This window comes from Nerophis ophidion, linkage group LG05 (genome assembly GCF_033978795.1).
Source record: "Nerophis ophidion isolate RoL-2023_Sa linkage group LG05, RoL_Noph_v1.0, whole genome shotgun sequence".
In the NCBI taxonomy this organism is placed as follows: Eukaryota; Metazoa; Chordata; class Actinopteri; order Syngnathiformes; family Syngnathidae; genus Nerophis; species Nerophis ophidion.
The window spans coordinates 67,057,898-67,080,345 of record NC_084615.1 but is presented as its reverse complement, the minus strand read 5'-3'; the positions used below and the strand labels follow the sequence as shown (position 1 = coordinate 67,080,345).

Genomic DNA, 22,448 nt, shown 5'->3' with positions numbered 1-22,448 from the left:
GCGGTTCCGCCAACATGGGGCTTCAATACAATGTTCACACCGGCTGCATGAAAAGGAAATCTGGAGGAAAGTAGACTGGATGTGCTTTAGAGCAACACTTTCATGAGCTTGTTTTCTCTTGAAATCTGCACCTTTTTTTTTTTGCTCGGTCCAAGTCACAAGCTGTTTTAATAACAAATAGCATTTTTGCTGGTTTGAACTTTGTTTTGTATTTCAATTCTCTGCTGAGGTCTATGCTGTCATTCTAAGGCTGCAACGAGCCCAGAGAATGAACCTATCAAACCAACTACTATCGAGGAAAAAAATTATGTTGTTTTGTAGTGTAATGTGTAATAGTCTAACATCAAATCAAGAGCTATGCCGATTTGAAATTAGATGAGATTAAATGTGAAATGGTTCTTGACACTTTTAGTCCCGAATCTCTTCAAGACTGTCAAGTAATGCTTCTTGTTGTGTTTGATTTTTGTGATTTTCAATGCAGACTAGTGATCGCTTTGCAATGACTCCTGGCTACCTCCACTCCACGGCTACACTAAACTACAATGTCTAAGCTAAACAAATGCACTTTAAAGTACAGAAACTAAAAGGTCAGAAAAATGTACCAGTGGTTATAATACAACGACATCTGTCAAAATTAAGACTAATGCGGGTTAAAAGACCCATATCAATCAATCAATCAATGTTTACTTATATAGCCCTAAATCACTAGTGTCTCAAAGGGCTGCACAAACCACCACGACATCCTCGGTAGGCCCACATAAGGGCAAGGAAAACTCACACCCAGTGGGACATCGGTGACAATAATGACCCAGTGGGACGTCGGTGACAATGATGACTATGAGAACCTTAGAAAGGAGGAAAGCAATGGATGTCGAGCGGGTCTAACATGATACTGTGAAAGTTCAATCCACAATGGATCCAACACAGTCGCGAGAGTCCAGTCCAAAGCGGATCCAACACAGCAGCGAGAGTCCCGTTCACAGCGGAGCCAGCAGGAAACCATCCCATAGCGTCCAGATTACCGTCATTTCACTATTAAATTAGCTGTGTATTTTTTTTGCTCCTGAAAATGAAAGTGGCAGACATTTTCCATAATATAAAATATTTTTTTGCGTAATCTGTAGATGACTAACAGTACTTGGAGCACCCCCTTTCCATCGCCAGACTCGATATGCCTCGATACCCTCATGGTGTGATGTCATTTACAGAACTGAAGCCCATTTCTCCGCATACCCAATGTGTATATAAAGGCATGTAATAGTATTATTGTGATCATTTCATTGCATGTTTTCGTCACCCTGGTCTATGATTACTTAAAAACTGATATGGTTAACATTATGAGCAAAATATAAGTATAAAAGAATCACCATTTCCGGACTTTCCTGCTCTTCCATCGTCTTTTCCATAGACACCATAGTGTGTTTCCTCATGCTCATTCAGCGTTTTCTCAAGCATCTTGAGGAAAACATCAGTAAAAGAGGACGCAAATAGCGGCTTGCCTTCTTTTTCTCTCGTTTTTTTTTTTTCTGACATAGTGTCCTGATCTTCGGAATCACATTCAGCTTCAGTCTTTAACATTTTTCCATCCAAAATCAGACCAAAACCCTCCTCCTTCAAAGTCAGAATCACTAAAACGTCCACTGCACATATACTTGATCCATGCCCTTCTGCACAGGTCAATTTGACTGGAGAGGTCCATACTTTCCTCATATTCCCCTTATTTGCAAAATATTTTTTAGTTGTATTTCTACAACCTGCTACAATGCATCTGGCAGACATATTTGATGATTCCTTCAAAGTCTGTGTGAAAAACCAATAAAATGCAACTAAAACATACCACTCAATATATAAATATTCTCCAGTCTTTTGAAGGCGACGTTAGGAAGCTGATGCAAGCCTGCCCACATTTTGGAGATACAACTGAGCAATCCAAAATGACATGACAAAATGAAACTCATTATAAAACAAGCCTAAAACCATTAGTGTATACCTGTACATTTTGTGGGGTATTTTACCTGTAGACATATTTTTTAGGTCCAGAACTCGGAAATAAGTGCCAGTGTTGTCAACATTAGAGAGCCCTTTGACTGTATACATATTCCCTTCAAAAAATGTAATTAATTGAAATTATTCTAAATTGAACCACTGCAAACCTGTGATTAAATTGATTTAAATGTTTTATCGTTTTAACAGCTCTAGAAAAACATAACAATTTACCTTAACAAAGTGACAACATCAATAACCCAGTTCCTTTGCCTGAATTTGTGTAGATGTATACTATTACTATGGAACTTCTAACTTGTGAAACCTCAGTGTTATTTGACGTTTGAGGTTCCACTGTATTTGCATTTGCGTGCAAACCGTGCATCGTGTCAGTATGTGCGGCGGTGTGGTGGCCTAAATAATTCATCTACATTCATGCTCCAAGGTTGAGAACAGGTAGATTTATTTATAGGCCTTGGTATCTTTACTGCATATATGTTTGTTTGAGTATATTCTCAGTGTCATGTACAGTCGGTTATGCTTTAGCCAATACATAAATATATATATATATATATATATATATATATATATATATATATATATATATATATATATATATATATATATATATATATTCAGGGGTCAGCAACCTTTACCACTCAAAGAGCCATATCAACCCGTTTCACATAATGAGTAGGACAATGGGAGCCGCGGCTATTCTCACCAATATCTGCTGGTGGTCACCCAGATGACAAGAATAAGGGCATGCTATGAAACCATTGCCTTAAACACCTTCCAAAACACGTACAAACTGCTTGCCAGTCCAGCAACATGTTGTGAAAGGCTTCTGCAGATGCACGCACACGACTGGAAGGCATACTGGGTGACACAGAGTACACTGACGGTTGTGATATAAACAACTTTAACACTCCTACTAAAATGCACCACATTGTGAACCCACACAAAAGAAGAATGACAAACACATTTCGGGAGAAAATCCTCACAGTAACACAACATAAATGCAAAACAACATATACCCAGAATCCTTTGCATCCATGATAATTACTGACTATGTTATACACCCCGCGAGCAACAAACCCCGCCCACCTCAACCACGCAGGGAGGGGGGGGGGGGGGGTTAGTGCTCGCGGGGTGTATAACATAATCAGGAAGTGTCATGGTTGCAAAGGATTCTGGGTATTTGTTGTGTTGCGTTTATGTTGTGTTACTGTGAGGATTTTCTCTCGAAATGTGTTTGTCATTCTTCTTTTGTGTGGGTTCACAATGTGGCGCATATTAGTAGGAGTGTTAAAGTTGTTCATATCACAACCGTCAGTGTACTCTGTGTCACCCAGTATTCCTTGCAATCTCATACATGTGCCGATGGAAGCAGCGAAATGCATGTGTCCGGTCGGCGTGCAAATAGCATTCCGTGAATGGCGGGCGCGATGACGTTCAAGAGGACGTTAAGAGTAATATCATCACGGCACCCCCTTAATATTGTAGTCCGAGTGAAAATTGTAGAACGTTGGCTCCGGGTGATGTCCGGGAGAGGCATTTAATTCCGGAATCCCACCGCAACAATTTGGGGGGTCGGCGATTGTGCAGCTGAGCCGCATCAGAGTTGCCAAAGAGCCGCATGCGGCTCCGGAGCCGCGGGTTGCCGACCCCTGATATATATATAACCAGTAGTCTAAAACAGATCACCTTAACCTCAACCATAACAAGCAGAAAACCCTAGATAACTTGCAAAGGAATTCCCCTTTTTCCTCCTTTACACTCATGAAATATGATAGCAGCATTTGATCACCTCAGCACACAATTTGTATGGCAAAGTAATATGTACATGTATATATAAACTTTTAGGAATTGTAGCGTTTCCAAACCTAATTGGCGGTTATTTTAAACTTCTGAGTAGTCATAGGAAACTATTTTTGGAAAGGCAAAGCCAGGTGTCGCATCTCTCAGCACCAAATCAGTGTGAGGTGTACAAATGCTGTGACATAATTACTTTGCAGACAGCTAAGGGATCAGAGATCATCCTTCCTACACACACCTACACACAAACACACACACCTGCTCTCTCATTTTTTCAGAGTCCAAGTCTAATCATCTCTATAGTCTTCCTTTGCCTCCTCACTGCCTTATCTGCTCCTTGTCCCATTCTAATTGTGCTGGAAATGATTGTCATGTGTTCAAAGTATGACGACAAAAATTAACATCAAGTATATAATTTAATATACAGTGGTATCTCAGTTTCGTTTATGAACCCATTGTAAAGGCATTGTTTAAAACCAAATCCCATGAAAACCAAAACTTTTTTCCCCCCGTAGAAATATATTGTAAGTTAGTTTAAACCGTTTTAGTACCCCCCCCCAAAAAAAAAATTTAAAAATCATGTTTTATACCCAATGTTAAAGGGGAACATTATCACAATTTCAGAAGGGTTAAAACAAAAAAAAAATCAGTTCCCAGTGGCTTATTTTATTTTTCGAAGTTTTTTTCAAAATTTTACCCATCATGGAATATCCCAAAAAAAGGCTTTAAAGTGCCTGATTTTCTCTATCTTTAAATCCATCGTCCATTTTCCTGTGACGTCATTTAGTGATGCCAACGTGGCGGATAGCACAGCAAGATATAGCGACATTAGTTTGGATTCAGACTCGGATCTCAGCGGCTTAAGCAATTCAACAGATTACGCATGTATTGAAACGAATGGTTGGAGTATGGAGGCAGATAGCGAAAACGAAATTGAAGAAGAAACTGAAGCTATTGAGCGAAGAGCTGTTGATCCTATTCGGCGATCGCCTTCGATTGAGTGTCGCAGGATGTCCATACATCTCTGTGCCATGTCTGCCTTAGCAGACCAAACGATCGGGACTTTCGCATCTTGTGACACTGGAGCAACTAAAATCCGTCGATTGGTAAGTGTTTGTTTCGCATTAAATGTGGGTATCTAGTTTCAAATGTACATACAGCTAGCGTAAATAGCATGTTAGCATCGATTAGCATGCCTTGCTAATCGAAGCACACTCCACGTAAGTCAACTTGAATCCGTCCCTGATCGTGTTGTTACACCGTCCGACAACACACCGACGAGGCATGATGTCTTCAAGGTATAGAAAACAGTCGAGAAAACGGAAAATAACAGAGCTGATTAGACTTGATGTTTGTAATGTGTTTGAAAAAATGGCGTACTGACTACCTAGGTGACGGCACCACTGATAACAATTAATAGAAAGGCGTTTAAATATATGGTGTTTTTTCTGCAACATCAAGGTATATATTGAAACTTACATAGGTCTGGTGATAATGTTCCTCTTTAAACAGTGTCAAAGCATCAAATCATAAGATCCATGCATTTGGGCGTGAGACCGCACGCAGTTTTGGATGCCTCTGCCCATGGGGTTTTGCGGTCAGCTTACATTGTGACATCACAGCGAGGAGGATGTACTTATTTGGACATTAAGTAAAGCTTTCAGTCAGAGAGGGAGGAGCTCTGCATGAGGCCAGCTGACTTTCAAAAAACACAATATAAGAGTATTATTTTTATCTAACGTTGGCATGCGCACAATAGCACAGACGTGTGACATGCAATGCTGCTAAAAGCAGGGTTTTTTTTTTTTTATGTATACAGCTCTGTATCTATCGTGCAGGCGTACCTAATGTTGTGACCAAATCCTTAATGTTCATGAAGTTTATTTTTCGACCATGACTGGAAAAAATTGTTTTGATGTTTGTTTTCAAGATCTATATTTTACTGTTTTTGGTGTCCTGATCTGATATTGATAAAGATATCAGCCCAATATCAGCGAAAAACAAGTATCGGATGATATTGATTTTGTATCTAAAACGTCTGCTATGTCGCTCCGATACATAGAAATGCCGTCCAATAAGCCCACAAAGTTGGTCTTTTGTTTTATTTTAGTCGTCATTTACAAAAAGGTAAACATGGCATACTAGCATCTACTGTACATAACAGCCAAGCAAGATGTATATAATAAGTGTCCTTTATTGAACAACATTGCAGTCTAAAACACGACCTTTGTCAATATAAACAAGAATCAAATAAATATAGTTGCATAACACTTACAGATACTAATTATCCAAGGTAGAAGAGTATTAGATAATATTCACTAACAGTTGCTCTGGATCATTCAGCTTCCTGCATCATGAGCTGATTTTCATGAAATTTCATGATCACTGGATGTCACCAAAACTCAGATTAACACTTCTGCTACAAAGTTAGTGTTTTTCATATCTACCATCGTTTCGGGCTTAGTATCGGTATCAGCCAAAACGCAAGATTTGGTATCGTATCGGAAGTCCAAAAAAAAAAAAAAAAAAAAAAAAAGTTGTATCTAGACACTACTATTTACAGTAACAGTGTACATTTTTAGAAGATACATTTTGCTACTTTTGTAGAGGGTAGGGTGTGGTTTCAAAGGCAAATTGTCCCATCTTTATCAGTATGCAGATGTTCTCGATGGTTGTGTTTTCCATTTATATCACTTCTTGGTCTGGTTCCCCCTTATTTGTGTTATTTTAAGTGTAGAGACTCCAGCTGCTACAACATAAGGTCGCAGGACATACTTATAATTTTTGTTCCTAGAGCCAATACAAATCTTGGAAAAAAGGCTTTTAGATACGCTACTTCACGATCATGGAATAATTTACAAATGATCTGAGGTTACCTGAGCTGATCACTTTGGGGGAATTTTTTTGGTCATTTTAAATGATCGAGAAACTGTTTCAATTGGGCATTGTAGTTGTTTTAAGGTGTTTTTACTGAAACATTTCATAAATTGTTTTTATGTTGATATATGTAAGTACATTATGTTTAATTGTGAAGTGTGACTTCTGCTGTTTCTGTTGCTTTTATATTTATTTATATAACTTTGTTTTGCCACCCTCTAGGCCAGGTCAGTGTTGAAAAATAAGTTTTAATCGCAATTAGTTTACAAACAGGTGAAATAAAGCTGGCCTCGAATTTTAACTTTTTAAGGTCAAGGCAAGTGTTGCCTTAAAGTCGGGCTCATATTTTAGGGCCCCAAGGCAAGTTAGAAGGGCACCAAGGCAAACATTATTTTATTTTGAAGCAGGAGATATATATATATATATATTTTATATTTATATATATAAAATAGGGGAAACAAAATAGTGTTCATGTATGAGATCTAGGGCTGCCAATTATGGCCAAAGTAGTAATTAATATTATTGTTATCAATATTGAAATCATGATTACTGATTGTTTAGTAAAGCAGTGTTGGGGGTGTGAACATAATACCATCATGTCATTTGTAATGTCTATTAAAAAGACTATAAATTACTGTTATAAATGTATTTATAGACAAATATTAGTTTTTTTAATTCTTTAATAACATCAACTTTTCAGCTTTTTGTCGTCACATGATGCCTTTATCTCTATTTTAATTTTTTAATTGTATTTATTTTTTTAATTTATGTACATTTATATGTACATGTAGATGCTGTATTGGAACAAATCCATTATGAGTTTGAGCAGACATGTCATATAGGAATTTACTATACACAATAAAACATTAACAAAATGCTGTAGCACATGAATGTTTTTTGAAGTAACACCTTAGTGACATGAAAAAAACACAATAAGTGTAAAAAAAAAAAATTGGTATCAAAATAAAACACAAAGCAGTTTGGCTAATGGAAGACTAAGTCTAATAAACAAGCTTTTTTTCAGTACAACAGTTTGGCCACTAATAAAAACCTCTCTGATCGGATAAACAATCTTCACCGCCTGCGTTCAATTCAATGAGATGACTAAACATTTTAGCTAGTATTCATGTTATTTGAACACTTACAGTGGGGCAAAAAAGTATTTAGTCAGCCACCGATTGTGCAAGTTCTCCCACTTAAAATGATGACAGAGGTCTGTAATTTTCATCATAGGTACACTTCAACTGTGAGAGACAGAATGTGAAAAAAAATCCAGGAATTCCCATTGTGCGAATTTTAAATAATTTGTAAATTATGGTGGAAAATAAGTTTTTGGCCAACCATTCAAAGTTCTCACTGATGGAAGGAGGTTTTGGCTCAATTCTTTCCTTAACACAGATCAATCATCCTGTCCCCTTAGCAGAAAAAACAGCCCCAAAGCATGATGTTTCCCCCCCTTAATTTACCATTAAAATTCCTACAATGTGAATTCCTGGATTTTTTTTCACCTTCTGTCTCTCACAGTTGAAGTGTACCTATGATGGAAATCACAGACCTCTGTCATTATTTTAAGTGGGAGAACTTGCACAATCGGTGGCTGACTAAATACTTTTTTGCCCCACTGTATACAGTTTGCAGTTGAATAAAGGAAAAGTGAACATCCCTGTAAACAAAGTAAAGACTTTAAAAACAAATTGTGACAAGTTCACGGCACATCGCCTGCTGCAAAGCATCCAATAGTTTTCTCCTTCGCTGTGTACTTTTAGTGTGGGGACAAGCGTGTCCGTCTCCAAAATTGTCCACACCTGTCTCCACCTAAACACAGCAGTGCACTCTTAAACACACGCAAGCCAGGGGAAATAACGTTGAACCAAGCGCTTGGCTCCGTTTACTACGAATGGAAATGTCCGCAGCAAAGTCTTTGTCGTCTGTCCGCCATGATAATCAAGCCAAACACCACAAGTGCGCATGCGCCTGACTTTGTGTTGCCTAAAATGCATTAATAAATGACAGTTTTTCGGGAATTAAAACATGTTACGGTATTACTAACCCTCGGGAATTATTACAAATTATCATTATACCGTTCACCGTTATATCATCAATAAGTAAAAAGTCAAGGGCGGTCACAGCATTTTCTTGCCGCAAATGTTGGTACATTTTTTTGGGCTTTAATTACGGTGAATTATGAGGGCGGTTGCAGTTAAATTTGAGCACTAATAAGGGATATTGATGTTGATTGATTGATTTGCAATCTGGGAAAGCCCCCACAAACACTCAAAAACCGGGTTTTAAATGTGAAAAAAAATTAAATTAAATAAAAATAACAAATGTGACTATGAAGCAAAATGTGTGAAAAATGTACACCAAATCCTATCCAATACATATTATCCTTCTAGAACATGGGTGTCAAACTCTGGCCCGCGGGCCAAATTTGGCCCGCCGTGTAATTTCATTTGGCCCTTGAGGCAATATCAAATTAAACATTAGAGTTGGCCTGCCGGTACTATACAGCGGCGATACCGCTCTAACACCGCTAATCCTCATACTTGCCAACCCTCCCGAGACTCCCGAAGTTCAGTGCCCCTCCTGAAAATCTCCCGGGGGAACCATTCTCCCGATTTCCACCCGGACAACAATATTGTTTTAATGGCACTTCCTTTAGCATTCTCTACAACCTTGCATCACATCCGCTTTTCCTATATACAAACATTGTGCCGTCCTAGTCACACAATATAAGCGGGTTTTACACACACATAAGTGAATGCAAGGCATGCTTGATCAGGTCACACTCAGGGTGGCTGAATAAACAATTTTAACGCTGTTACAAATATGCGCCACACTGTGAAGCCACACCAAACAAGAATGACAAACACATTTCGGGAAAACATCTGCACCGTAACACGACATAAACACAACTGAACAAAAACTCAGGATCCCTTGAGCACTAACACTTCTGGGACGCTACATTATAGAATTTGATGTGCCATTGATATTTTTTTATTATTATTATTATCATGTTTATTTGAAACTCTATTTTGCATGTCACTATAAAGTTATATAAGCCTTGCTTGTTCAATATTCAATGCAAAACTTGTTTGGGTCCCTATTAAAAGGTTAGTTTGTTCAACCTTGGCCCGCGGCTTTGTTCAGTTTAAAATGTTGGCCCACTCTGTATTTGAGTTTGACACACCTGTTCTAGACCATAAGGAAGTGTTTTAAAATAAAGATTAAAATCATCATATGTCCCCTTTAACATCACTTTTACCTAACCTTACCGTAGCTTTATGGTGCGTTTGCAGACACTCTGGAAACATTTGCTCTCGTTGACTTTGGTCATACTATTACTGTATAATGCAACTTTATTTGGTTCTTTGTTGTGTTATTTTGCAAATGCATTCAATAAAAAAAAAGTCACCCAAGTGTGTTAAATCGTACAGCAAAAGTGTATGAAAACCGAGACATATTTTAGGTGAACATACTAAAAACCGAGGCACCATCGTAATTGGTGTTTTTTTGTGTTTTTTAACTTACACCTTCAGACCAGTAGTATACTTTTCTGCCGCTGTTAAGAGGCAAGAATTGTAATAAATAACTGTGATGCTTACACAGTATCCGGCTTTAATATGAGCCATAATGCTGTCTCTGCTTTAATTAACCTGACAGACTGTTCTGCTGCTGCACAGAGCAGAACCACAAGAATACTTGCAGCGTGTGCCACAGCCAGGCATCAATAGAGATGTTGTTTCTTTGGATCAGTATTTTTTATTTTTTTACTTCAGAAACTTTTCTATCATACTGTTTTGCTTTCTTTCCTACAGGAGTCTCCATATGTGATGCTGAAGAAAAACCATGAGCAGACTGTCCGACTTTTTAATATGAGCCGTAATGCTGTCTCTGCTTTAATTAACCTGACAAACTGTTCTGCTGCTGCACAGAGCAGAACCGCAAGAATACTTGCAGCGTGTGCCATAGCCACGCATCAATAGAGATGTTTCTTTGGATCAGTATTTTGTATTTTTTTCTTTCAGTAACTTTTCTATCGTTTTGTTTTTTCTTTCTTTCATGCAGGAGTCTCCATATGTGATGCTGAAGAAAAACCATGAGCAGCTTGTCGGGAATGATAAGTATGAGGGCTACATTGTGGAGCTGGCTGCAGAGATAGCAAAACATGTTGGCTACCAGTACAAACTGAAGATTGTTTCAGACGGCAAATACGGAGCCAGAGACCCTGAAACCAAGATGTGGAACGGCATGGTTGGAGAACTTGTGTATGGGGTGAGTGGACAGCTATATGTTGGGTTTCCCTCTTATTTTACTGTGGGGGAATTCTGCTGGATAGAGTACCTCTGCAAGTACTCTATGCGTTTGCTATTTGACTGGATTCACTTTAGGCAACACCATTGACATTATGTTTTGTTTATTGGCTTGCTTTTTGTTGGGTTTAGAATACAGAAGAGTAATTACCTGTGGATGTGGAGTTTAATTAGGGTGAAGAAACCTTTGTTTGATAGTCAAATGAGTACACATTCACATTCTGCATACACCACAAAAAGTGGAATTCTAAGCAATATTAAGAAGCAATTAAATCTTTGTTCAACCCATTCATTACTTTTTTTCTTATTTGGCATTTGCCCAAGACTTAACAATATTTTAAATATTGCTGTTTGAGGTAGAAGAGCTGTTTGACAAGTGTTTTTATATTGTTTTCCAAACATAACCAATGTATTAGAACAGTGGTTTTCAAACTTTTTTCAGTGATGTACCCCCTGTGAGTTTGTTTTTAATTCAAGTACCCCCTAATCAGAGCAAAACATTTTTGGTTGAAAAAAAGAGGTGAAGAAGTAAAATTCAGCACTATGTCATCAGTTTGTGATTTATTAAATTGTATAACAGTGCAAAAATATTGCTCATTTGTAATGGTCTTTCTTGAACTATTTGGTAAAAAAGATTTAAAAAATACTAAAAACTTGTTGAAAAATAAACAAGTGATTCAATTATAAATAAAGATTTCTCCACATAGAAGTAATCATCAACTTAAAGTGCCCTCTTTGGGGATTGTAATAGAGATCCATCTGGATTCATGAGCTTAATTCTAAACATTTCTTCACAAAGAAATAAATCTTTCACATCAATATTCATGGAACATGTCCACAAAAAAATCTAGCTGTCAACACTGAATATTGCATTGTTTAATTTTTGTTCACAGTTTATGAATTTACATTCATATTTTGTTGAAGTATTATTCAATAAATATATTTATAAATGATTTTTGAATTGTTGCTATTTTTAGAATATTTAAAAAAAAACTCAAGTACCCCTTGGCATACCTTCAAGTACCCCCAGGGGTACAAATACCCCCATTTGAGAACCACTGTATTAGAATATGCGTCTCAGTATTCTACAGTGCCGAACCACAATATTATAGACAACACTTTTTGACACAGTTCTTCTATGGAAGTAATATTGGAGCAAAACCATTTGCAAAAGTATATTTCAGTGTGTATGTGTGTGTTCCAATTTGCATATATGTGTTTAGATTCCTGCGTGTGCAAAAATATTCAGGGCGTCCTTGTTGAGATTTGCACGTACTTAAAAAAATAAAAATAAAATACTGTTGTGCAAAATAACAACAATAAAAACATTGTTTTTATTTGTCGACAATACAATATGTACGTATATTCCATATATTAATTATACAATTAAATTTTTAATAGCCTGATCAAAGACGGTTGCTATCAGTCTAACATCACACATTCCAGTTATACACTGCTGAACATGCATCCCATAGTAAGCCAGTTGTATTCAAAACAAAATTCCAATATATTCACAAATAGAAATAAGGTTGTCACAAATCAAAAATTGTGGGATAATTTAGTCCAAATTGAAGAACCTTTAGTCCAAATGTAAGAACTTTAAGTACATTGTTTTTCACTTGGACCTGAACTAATGTTGTCTACATCGGGAAAAAAAGGGTTGAATGTGACTTTATTTCATTTTCACAAATAGATAAAAGGTTTCATATTTTCTTTTTTTTTTGTTCTTTTTTATATTTTTGTTACATTTTTATTTCTTATCATAATTTTTGCACTACAGTAGTGACGAAATGATTCGATGATCATGACATTTCAGGTAAATAGTGTCTGTCTGGTATCGACTATCGGTATTGCCCTACATTCGGATCTAACTTTGGCCTGGTTAAAATCCCTAGGTGCTAGGTACTGAAAAGTGGGGAGTATATGTATAGGTCAGGGGTCGGCAACCTTTACCACTCAAAGAGCCGTTTTGACCGGTTTCACAAAATAAAGAAGACAATGGGAGCCGCAACCATTCTCGCGATTATCTGCTGTTGGTCACGCAGATAACAATAATATGGGCGTGCTATGAAGCCACTGCCTTTGACGCCTTCTACAACATGTGCAAACAGCTTGCCAGCCCAGCAACATGTTTTATGTGGCTTCGGCAGATGCACTTAAACGACTGCAAGGCATACTTGTTCAACAGCCATACAGGTTACACTGAAGGTTGTGATATAAACAACTTTAACACTCTTACTAATATGCGCCACACTGTGAACCCACACCAAACAAGAATGACAAACATATTTTGGGAGAACATCTGCACAGTAACACATTATAAACGCAACATAACAATTACCCAGAATCCCCTGCATCCATGACTCTTCCAGGCTATATTATACACCCCGCTAGCACCACCACCCACACCCCCGCCCTCCGTGCGTCGGTTGAGGTGGGCGGATTTGGGGGCGCAGAAACCTGGAAGAGTCATGAATGCAGGGGATTCTGGGTAATTGTTATGTTGTGTTTATGTTGTGTTACTGTGAGGATGTTCTCCCGAAATGTGTTTGACATTCTTGTTTGGTTTGAGTTCACAGTGTGGCGCATATTAGTAAGATTGTTAAACTTGTTTATATCACAACCTTCAGTGTAACCTGTATGGCTGTTGACCAAGTATGCCTTGCGATCGCGTATGTGTGACGATAGAAGCAGCAAAATGCATGCGTCCGGCGCGCAGATAGCGTGGTGTAAAGGCGGCCGCGATGACATGTTGTAGAGGACGTTAAAAGTAAAGCCATCACAGCACGCCCTCAATATTGAAGTCCGAGTGAAAATCGGAGAATGTTAACCTCGGGTGATGTCTGGGAGAGTCACCAAAATACGGAAACCCCCCGAAACAATCGGGGGGGTTGGGGATATCGCAGCTGAGCCACATCAGAGTGGCCAAAGAGCCGCAGGTTGGCGACCCCTGGTATATGTAAAGAAAAGGTGAAGTTAAAGTTTTTTTTTTTTTTTTTTATGTGTAAAGATTGCAGCACACACTCATATATTTTACGGTGGAAATTAAGCAAAAGTCACGTGTAAAAAGACAGCCAATCGCTTCACACAGAGTTGAACACAGACAGATTTTTCTTTTTTACACATACAAAAATCTAAACGCAGACACAGATGATCTCAACACGTTATTTTTATTTTTTTTCACAAAAACAGACTTCTCAACATTGTTACAATTAGAATACGGGCATACGGATCTGATTACACACACACAAATTGAGATATGCATTTACAAATAGTTTTTGCCCCAGTAAAGCTTCCATGCATTCCATCTGGTTCCATTTCATTGCACAGGTGTACCTAATGTTTTGCCCAGCAAAGGCACAATCCCACCAAGCAACTTAGTTCACTTTGTCACGATACATTTTAAAACCCTGTCCATGCTCCACTGAGGTGTGTGTGTGTGTAAGCAGAAAGACGATAGCTGCATCAGTTATGTAAATAGTTACGAGCCATACAGTCGGGTCGAAACTAGGCTTTGGTGAAAATGTCAAAAACATAAATATTACGAGTGTATTCCACCCGTTTTCTTGCAGTACATAAAACTCTGCTAAATTGGGTAATATAATCCACGCTACCGGTACGTATATCACAAAGTGTGACTTCTTCCCCTTCCTCAGAAAGCCGACGTGGCTGTGGCTCCTTTAACCATCACCTTGGTCCGTGAGGAAGTCATCGACTTCTCCAAGCCCTTCATGTCCTTGGGTATCTCCATCATGATCAAGAAACCCACAAAGTCCAAACCTGGAGTGTTCTCCTTCCTGGACCCCCTGGCTTATGAGATCTGGATGTGCATTGTTTTTGCCTACATTGGCGTCAGCGTGGTGCTCTTCCTTGTCAGCCGCTTCAGCCCGTATGAGTGGCACGCGGACGACTACGAGGAAGGAGGCGAGCCGCAGAGCCCCACTCAGGCGGCGGCCTCCAATGGCTTGCAGCAGAGCCAGACCACCACCCAGCAGAACACCAACCAGCAAAGCGCCGAGCAGACCAATGAGTTTGGGATTTTCAACTCCTTGTGGTTCTCGCTGGGCGCCTTCATGCAGCAAGGCTGTGATATCTCCCCACGGTAAGACCTTTCATTTAGATATCAGCTATTGGATACCTGCTATTTAAATCTGCCTTTCACTCAAACCAATCCAAAAGTCAATTGATCTTTTCAATTCTTCGTGGGAAAAGGTAAATATTTTACTCTTTGACAGATCCTGGTGGGAGTATTGAATGTTCCGTGCCACATCCCCATTAGTGCTCTTATATGCGATGGCAAGAAGCCATTCTCCAAAGGTCACCAATTAAAAATCTCATTAAATGTCTGAAATTAGAGACACTCGGGTCGACTTTCTGAGCTTTCCAGAGGGACCTTAAGGAGCGAAGGAGAGGATCATGGCGGTGTTATTACTGTTTAAGCACTGACCTAGCGGAAACAGGTTAGGTCAGGGGCTTCTTGTTTCCTTTTTTTTTTTTTTTTTTGGTATTTATTCAGGGCTTCACGGTGGAAGAGGGGTTAGTGCGTCTGCCTCACAATACGAAGGTCCTGCAGTCCTGGGTTCAATCCCAGGATCTTTCTGTGTGGAGTTTGCATGTTCTCCCCGTGAATGCGTGGGTTCCCTCCGGGTACTCCGGCTTCCTCCCACTTCCAAAGACATGCACCTGCTGATAGGTGGATTGGCAACACTAAATTGGCCCTAGTGTGTGAATGTGAGTGTGAATGTTGTCTGTCTATCTGTGTTGGTCCTGCGATGAGGTGGCGAGTTGTCCAGGGTGTACTCCGCCTTCCGCCCGATTGTAGCTGAGATGGGCGCCAGCGCCCCCCGCAACCCCAAAAGGGAATAAGCGGTAGGAAATGGATGGATGGATGGATTTATTTATTCATTTGATAAGGAAATCATAACAATAAAAGAACAGAAGTTTTTTTTTTCTGTCCCCAACCCCCCCAAAAATACAAAAAAAATTACAAAAATTACAAAAAAAAATTGAAAATCCGAGAAAAATAATAAAAGTAAAATATTAACACTCCCTCCCGCCGCCCGTCCTACATTTCAGTCACAGTGGGTAGCAATACTCTGCCTTCCTCTTCACCACAAGCAGATAGAGAATCACAATAAGGTAGGTAGGTATGTAGGTCTTTATTGTCATTGCAACAAGTACAACGAAACTTTGTTTTCAGCACAAACCTGTTCAAGATTAGACAAACAAACAGTGTACAGGGTTACAGAACAAGAACGCTGATGGGTCGCCATAAGGCGCCCCCGTAAAAGATGGGAAAAAGGTAAACCTTACAAGGATGAGTAAAAAAAATACAATCCAGACTGGGCTCCTAAGGGGGCCCAGTTCGGAGTGAGAAAAAACCTCCATAGCAAAGCAAATATACATATTACAACATACATCTCGAGATATCTAGCAACAGAGGGAAGGTAGTTCAAGGTCATGGTGGTAGGTCGCAGCTCTCAGGCGCCTACCATCCATTTATCACCCCTACGGGATTTGCGTCGAGGGTGTTGGATTGGGGGAAGGGGGGGTGTATGTGTGGCGCAGTGTTAATTTTGTTGACGAAAAATTTTCGTCACAGTTATCGTCAACGACCTTTTTTTTCTGACTAAAACGAGACAATAACTAAATAAAAAAATAATTTACGTGGACCAAGATGATGACGAGGTGTATTGACATATTCGTCAACGAATAAAAACGAGACGAAAATGTCTGCCAGAGACGAGATTCCAATCGGAACTCATTTCGTTAGGAAGAGGCGGGAGGAGTTGGGAAGAGAACCAATCAGTGCGACGTGGTAAGGAAGTTACGTAAACGTAGTTTGCGCTTGAGACTGGGAATGCGCTGCAGAAGACAACATGTCAACGCCGGGGAGGAAGAGGAGAGAGGACATATGGGGAAATTTTATATTTGACGTCAAACATAACAAGACAGTGTAAGAAATGCAGCGCGAGGATTACAGGGAAAAACACAACAAAGTTGAAGCGACATTTACAGTCGAATCACCCCGAAATCCACACACAGTTAAGCATTTTCCACAACATACAACTCACTCAACGTTATCCCGTTTATTACACGGCTTATTCGTGAAATACTAAGTTTGAGACATGATTTTCATCAAAATTCGACTTGTTGCGGTGATTTTTCCGCTGTGTTTTGCTTTGACTTTCAGAAACTGAAGGGAAAGTTTACATATTACCCTTTAGTCGACTAAATCTACTGTAGTTTTCGTCGACTATAATCTTATGTAATTTCGTCAACTAAAACTAGACTAAAACTAAAACAATTTAAATAACTAAATTATGACTACAACTAAATTACATTTTAGTCAAAAGACTATGACTAAAACTAAATTACATAATAGTCAAAAGACTATGATTAAAACTAAATCAAATTTTGCTGTCAAAATTAACACCGGTGTGGCGTATATTTTTTATGTGGATGTGTGTGTGTGTATAAGCCCTTAGTGTGTCTCTGTTCCGCGGCCTTGATGTATTTGCCGCCGCTAGTCCAAAGTTCACAACAACAGGTGTATATCCATGAAAGACAAAAAAAAGGGAGTTTGTTGTGTCTTCGCTTGCAGTGATCTTCGGGAGAGTCTCGAAGCCAGGGAAACAATCCAAGTTAAAAAGATTTGTATGCGAGTGAAAATAAAATTTGCTTTTCACTCTAAAATTGTCTATGACTGGTCCTCAAAAACTGCGGGGTAAACAGTCCGATGTAATCCAAAGTTCTTCCCGCATCCTCCAATCATTTGTGGCAGCTTTGGGGTACTTTGAAGACTGCCAGCAACTTCCAATTTGTGGACAAACCAAAGCAACGTTTACTCCAATCAGCAGATGTCCTGTTGTCATAATTCCGAATAAGTAGATATCTTCACGTCCTCGACAGAAAAGGGTCGCCAGGCACCCGGCCCTCCTTCTTCTCCCAAGATTCCGTCGTTTGTCCAGCAACAACCGCTTCGTCACGACAGCAGGTTCCCCCAAACCCAAGATCTTGTCAATTTTGTTGAGGCCAGTTAAATAGTTCCAATGTTTAGATTTGGAGAGCAGTGCAAAAAGAGGCAACAAGAAAGTTAAAGACAAGACAAAACAAAGAAGCAAGCAGGAGAGGAAAGGGGAGCGTCCACCCTCAGTGAGTGCCAGAGACTGAATAGAAGGGAAAAAAAAGGTAACAACAAAAGTTAAAATTGCAGATTTAAAAAGAAACAACACTGATTAAAAACAACAAAGAAAAAAGAGTTGAGGTAAGTCAGTCTTTTTCAAACAGTGGGGCACGGTGCAATGTCGGGGTGGTGGGGTTTTTTTGCCTTACCTCGAGGAACATGCTTTTTTTTGTTGTACCAGAATATGATGAGCGTATGTCGCACTTGGCTTTACTGTAACCACGTGGGGGACGAGGAAAGACTGGTGTGTTTCTCTTGTTTTTGGTGAGCTTACAATGTTATGCAAAGGTATTGTCATAACAAATTTAATATATCATTTTAGTCATGGTGGCGAGTGGGGTGGGGGTTGCAAAATATTTTCTTCTTCCTACGAGGGGCGTAACAGAAAATATTTGAGAAGCACCGAGGTAAGTGAAAAGGTTCATTGTCAATAATGGTGTCACATTTATTGTATAGTTTCTTTAATTTAGCTATGTATCTAATTGTGCAGCCCTGGGTCAAGTCAAATTGTTTTGGTGTAATCCTCAGAATACCGTATTTCCTTGACTTGCCGCCGGGTCAAACTGTCTTGCGCCTGTCTTGAATTACTGCCGGGTCAAACTCGACTCGCAAAATAATTAGTGCATGCTTAGTATTACCGCCTGGTCAAACTCGTGACGTCACGAGTGACACTTCCCCTGTCATCATTTTCCAAATGGAAGAGACTGATTTCAGTACTGGTAATTTGAAATCGCATAAAGGGAAGAAGATTAAGAGCTATTCAGTAGGATTTAAGGTCCAAGCTTACATCACACGCACATTTTTACTGCATGCCTTTGGTAAGTGCCGGAGTGATAAGAGGTTTTGAAATAATTAGCGCATGCTTAGTTTTACCGCATGCCTTTTGGTAAGCGCAGGAGTGAGAAGAGGTTTTAAATTAATTAGCACCCTGGCGGCTATTCAAGGAAATACAGTATATTTATCCATTTTTTCCATCCATTTCCTACCGCTTATTCCCTTTCGGGGTCGCGGGGGGCGCTGGCGCCTATCTCAGCTACAATCGGGCGGAAGGCAGGGTACACCCTGGACAAGTCGCCCCCTCATCGCAGGGCCAAAACAGATAGACAGACAACATTCACACTCACATTCACACACTAGGGCCAATTTAGTGTTGCCAATCAACCTATCCCCAGGTGCATGTCTTTGGAAGTGGGAGAAAGCCGGAGTACCCGGAGGGAACCCACGCATTCACGGGGAGAACATGCAAACTCCACACAGAAAGATCCCGAGCCTGGATTTGAACCCAGGACTGCAGGAACTTCGTATTGTGAGGCAGACGCACTAACACCTCTGCCACCGTGAAGCCCAATATATTTATATTTCTCTAAATGTAAGAAAAACATGAGATCCTTTAGCCATAGTGAGGCTATGGGGGCAAACTGTGATTTCCACTCCAATAAAATCCTTCTACGAGCTATTAATGATGCAAAGTATACACTATCATTTAAAGTCTGCTTAAGGTTTTGATAGTTTGGTGGAATTCCAAAAATTGCCAATTCTGCATAAGGCGTCAATTTATAATTTAATGCATCTGCAAGATGTTGAAAAATATTCATCCAGTGGGCTTTCAAACAGGGACAGGACCAGAACATGTGTGTCATGTCTGCTGGCTTAGCTTGACAGTGACTACATGTATTTGCAATATTTGCATACATTTTGGAAATTTTAGCCAGAGTAAAATACATGCTATGGACAACCTTAAACTGTATTAGATAAAGCTTTGAACAAGATGTGCTATCATTTATTTGTATCAATGCAGATTTCCTGTCATTGTCATCCAAAACTTTGCCAAATTCTGGTTCCCCGTTTTTTTTTTTATTTTGTCAAGAGATTTCTCTTTAAGATGGGAAATTAGGATGAATTTAGAAAGTATGCCTTTCTGATTTGTGAGGATTTCCAAGAGTGATTTCCATATTTTCCAAAAGTCACCAATTAAACATCTCATTAAATGTCTGAAATCAGAATCAGAATCAGAAATACTTTGATAACCCTGGAGGGGAAATTAACATTTTCAGCACAATCCCATCATACTTGCCAACCCTTCCCGAATTTCAGTGCCCCTCCCGAAAATCTCCCGGGGCCACCATTCTCCCGAATTCCTCCCGATTTTCCCCCGGACAACAATATTGGGGTTGTGCCTCAGAGATACTTCCTCCAGCCTCCTCTACAACCTGTCGACACGTCTGCTAATCCATAAAAAACAGCAAGCCGGCCCAGTCACATTTTAAATGCGGCTTATACACTCACATGAGTCAATTCAAGGCATACTTGGTCAACAGCCATACAGGTCACATTAAGGATGGCCGTATAAACAACTTCAACACTGTTAGAAATATGCGTCACACTCTGAACCTACACCAAACAAGAATGACAAACACATTTAGGGAGAACATCCGCACCGTAATAAAACATAAACACAACAGAACAAATACCCAAAACCCCTTGCAGCACTGACTCTTCCGGGACGTTACAATATACACCCCCGCTACCACCGAACCCCGCCCCTTCAATACCCCGCCCCCTCATCTCCCGAATTCGGAGGTCTCAAGCTTGGCAAGTATGAATCCCAGTCAAGATAAGACGAACATTACAGGGAGACAGAGCAGGATCGCTGACGGGTCTGCCAACTTCCGGCACCCCTTACAAAAAAAGGTGAGAAATAGGTGAACGCTGGGGATGGAGGGGAGAGAAAAAAAAAAAAAAAAAACTCACGTCGACTTTCTTAGCTTTCCAGAGGGACTTTAAAGAGCGAAGGAGAGGATCATGACGATGGTATCACTGTTTAAGCACTGACCTAGCAGAAACAGGGTAGGTCAGGGGCTTCTTGTCTCTTTAAACATTAACCGACATGTGCATTATTTATGCGTTCAATGTTAGATTTATGTACAGTATATGTAATTATTCTACAATTCAGACTTTTGCTTTGAGGAGCAGCTTTAAATAAAAGATAAAACGTCACATGATCTTAGACACTGATTCTCTCTTAGCAATGCTATGTTTAAATGATCGCTTTGTTTGTTTCTGTACCAACTAGAGCTTGGCTATAAAGACGATAAAAATTATATACAAATGAACGAGGATAGAGCTTTTAATACTAACATTATATCGAGACAAAGAATGTTCATTAAACATGTGTCCCGCAAATTTGAGTCCTCAACGCAGGGTAATATTCTTGCTAGCGGCTAATGTTACTCCACATTCCAAACCCACTTCTAAATCAGCAATGCTCGCCTCAATTACGGCAGATAAACTGTTTCTTACATGTAGTATTATCACTGGAGAACTAGAGGAGTAATAATAGCTAAATATGTACAAGGATATGCTAACCCCTAATCGCTTAGCTAAAGTTTTTGAATGTAAACAAAGGTGGGCGGATCGTTCGATACCAAGTATTAGGGGTGTGGGAAAAAATCGACTCGAGTACGGATCGAATCGTTTACGTTGTGCGATTCAGAATCGATTCTCATTTTTTTTTAAATCGATTTTTTTATTTTTTTTAATCAATCCAACAAACCACTACACAGCAATACCATAACAATGCAATCCAATTCCAAAACCAAACCTGACCCAGCAACACTCAGAACTGCGAAAAACAGAGCAATTGAGAAGAGACAAACACGACACAGAACAAACCAAAAGTAATGAAACAAAAATGAATATTATCAACAACAGTATCAATATTAATTATAATTTCAGCATAGCAGTGATTAAAAATCCCTCACTGACATTATCATTAGACATTTATAAAAATAATAAAATAGAACAATAGTGTCACAATGGCTTACACTTGCATCGCATCTCATAAGCTTGACAACACACTGTGTCCAATGTTTTCACAAAGATAAAATAGGGCGTATTTTTGGTTTGTTTAATAGTTAAAACAAATTTACATTATTGCAATCAGTAGATTAAACATTGTCCTTTACAATTATAAAAGCCTTTTTTTTAAAAGATCTACTACTCTGCTTGCATGTCAGCAGACTGGGGTAGATCCTGCTGAAATCCTATGTATTGAATGAATACAGAATCGTTTTGAATAGGAAAAATATCGTTTTTGAATCGAGAATCGCGTTGAATCGAAAAAATCGATATATAATCGAATCGGGACCCTAAGAATTGATATTGAATCGAATCGTGGTACACCCAAAGATTCACAGCCCTACCAAGTATAGTACCAGTATATGGTCAATACGACAGTGTTAGATCAATATTTCTTATTGTCATAAAATTGT

General features: G+C 39.2%; 1 protein-coding gene across 8 annotated transcripts in view; it reads left to right on the top strand.

Moving 5' to 3' along the window:
* Positions 1–22,448, top strand: part of gria1a (glutamate receptor, ionotropic, AMPA 1a) — a 210,400-nt gene that overhangs the window by 121,404 nt on the left and 66,548 nt on the right. For all 8 annotated transcript variants that reach the window (XR_009806936.1, XR_009806935.1, XM_061901832.1 and 5 more), the window contains 2 exons: positions 10,747–10,953; positions 14,648–15,093. Coding sequence is in view for 6 of the 8 variants with exons in the window: in XM_061901832.1 (XP_061757816.1) it covers positions 10,747–10,953; positions 14,648–15,093 (653 nt within the window). In the remaining 2 variants the exon portion in view is untranslated. The remainder of the gene's footprint in view (positions 1–10,746; positions 10,954–14,647; positions 15,094–22,448) is intronic.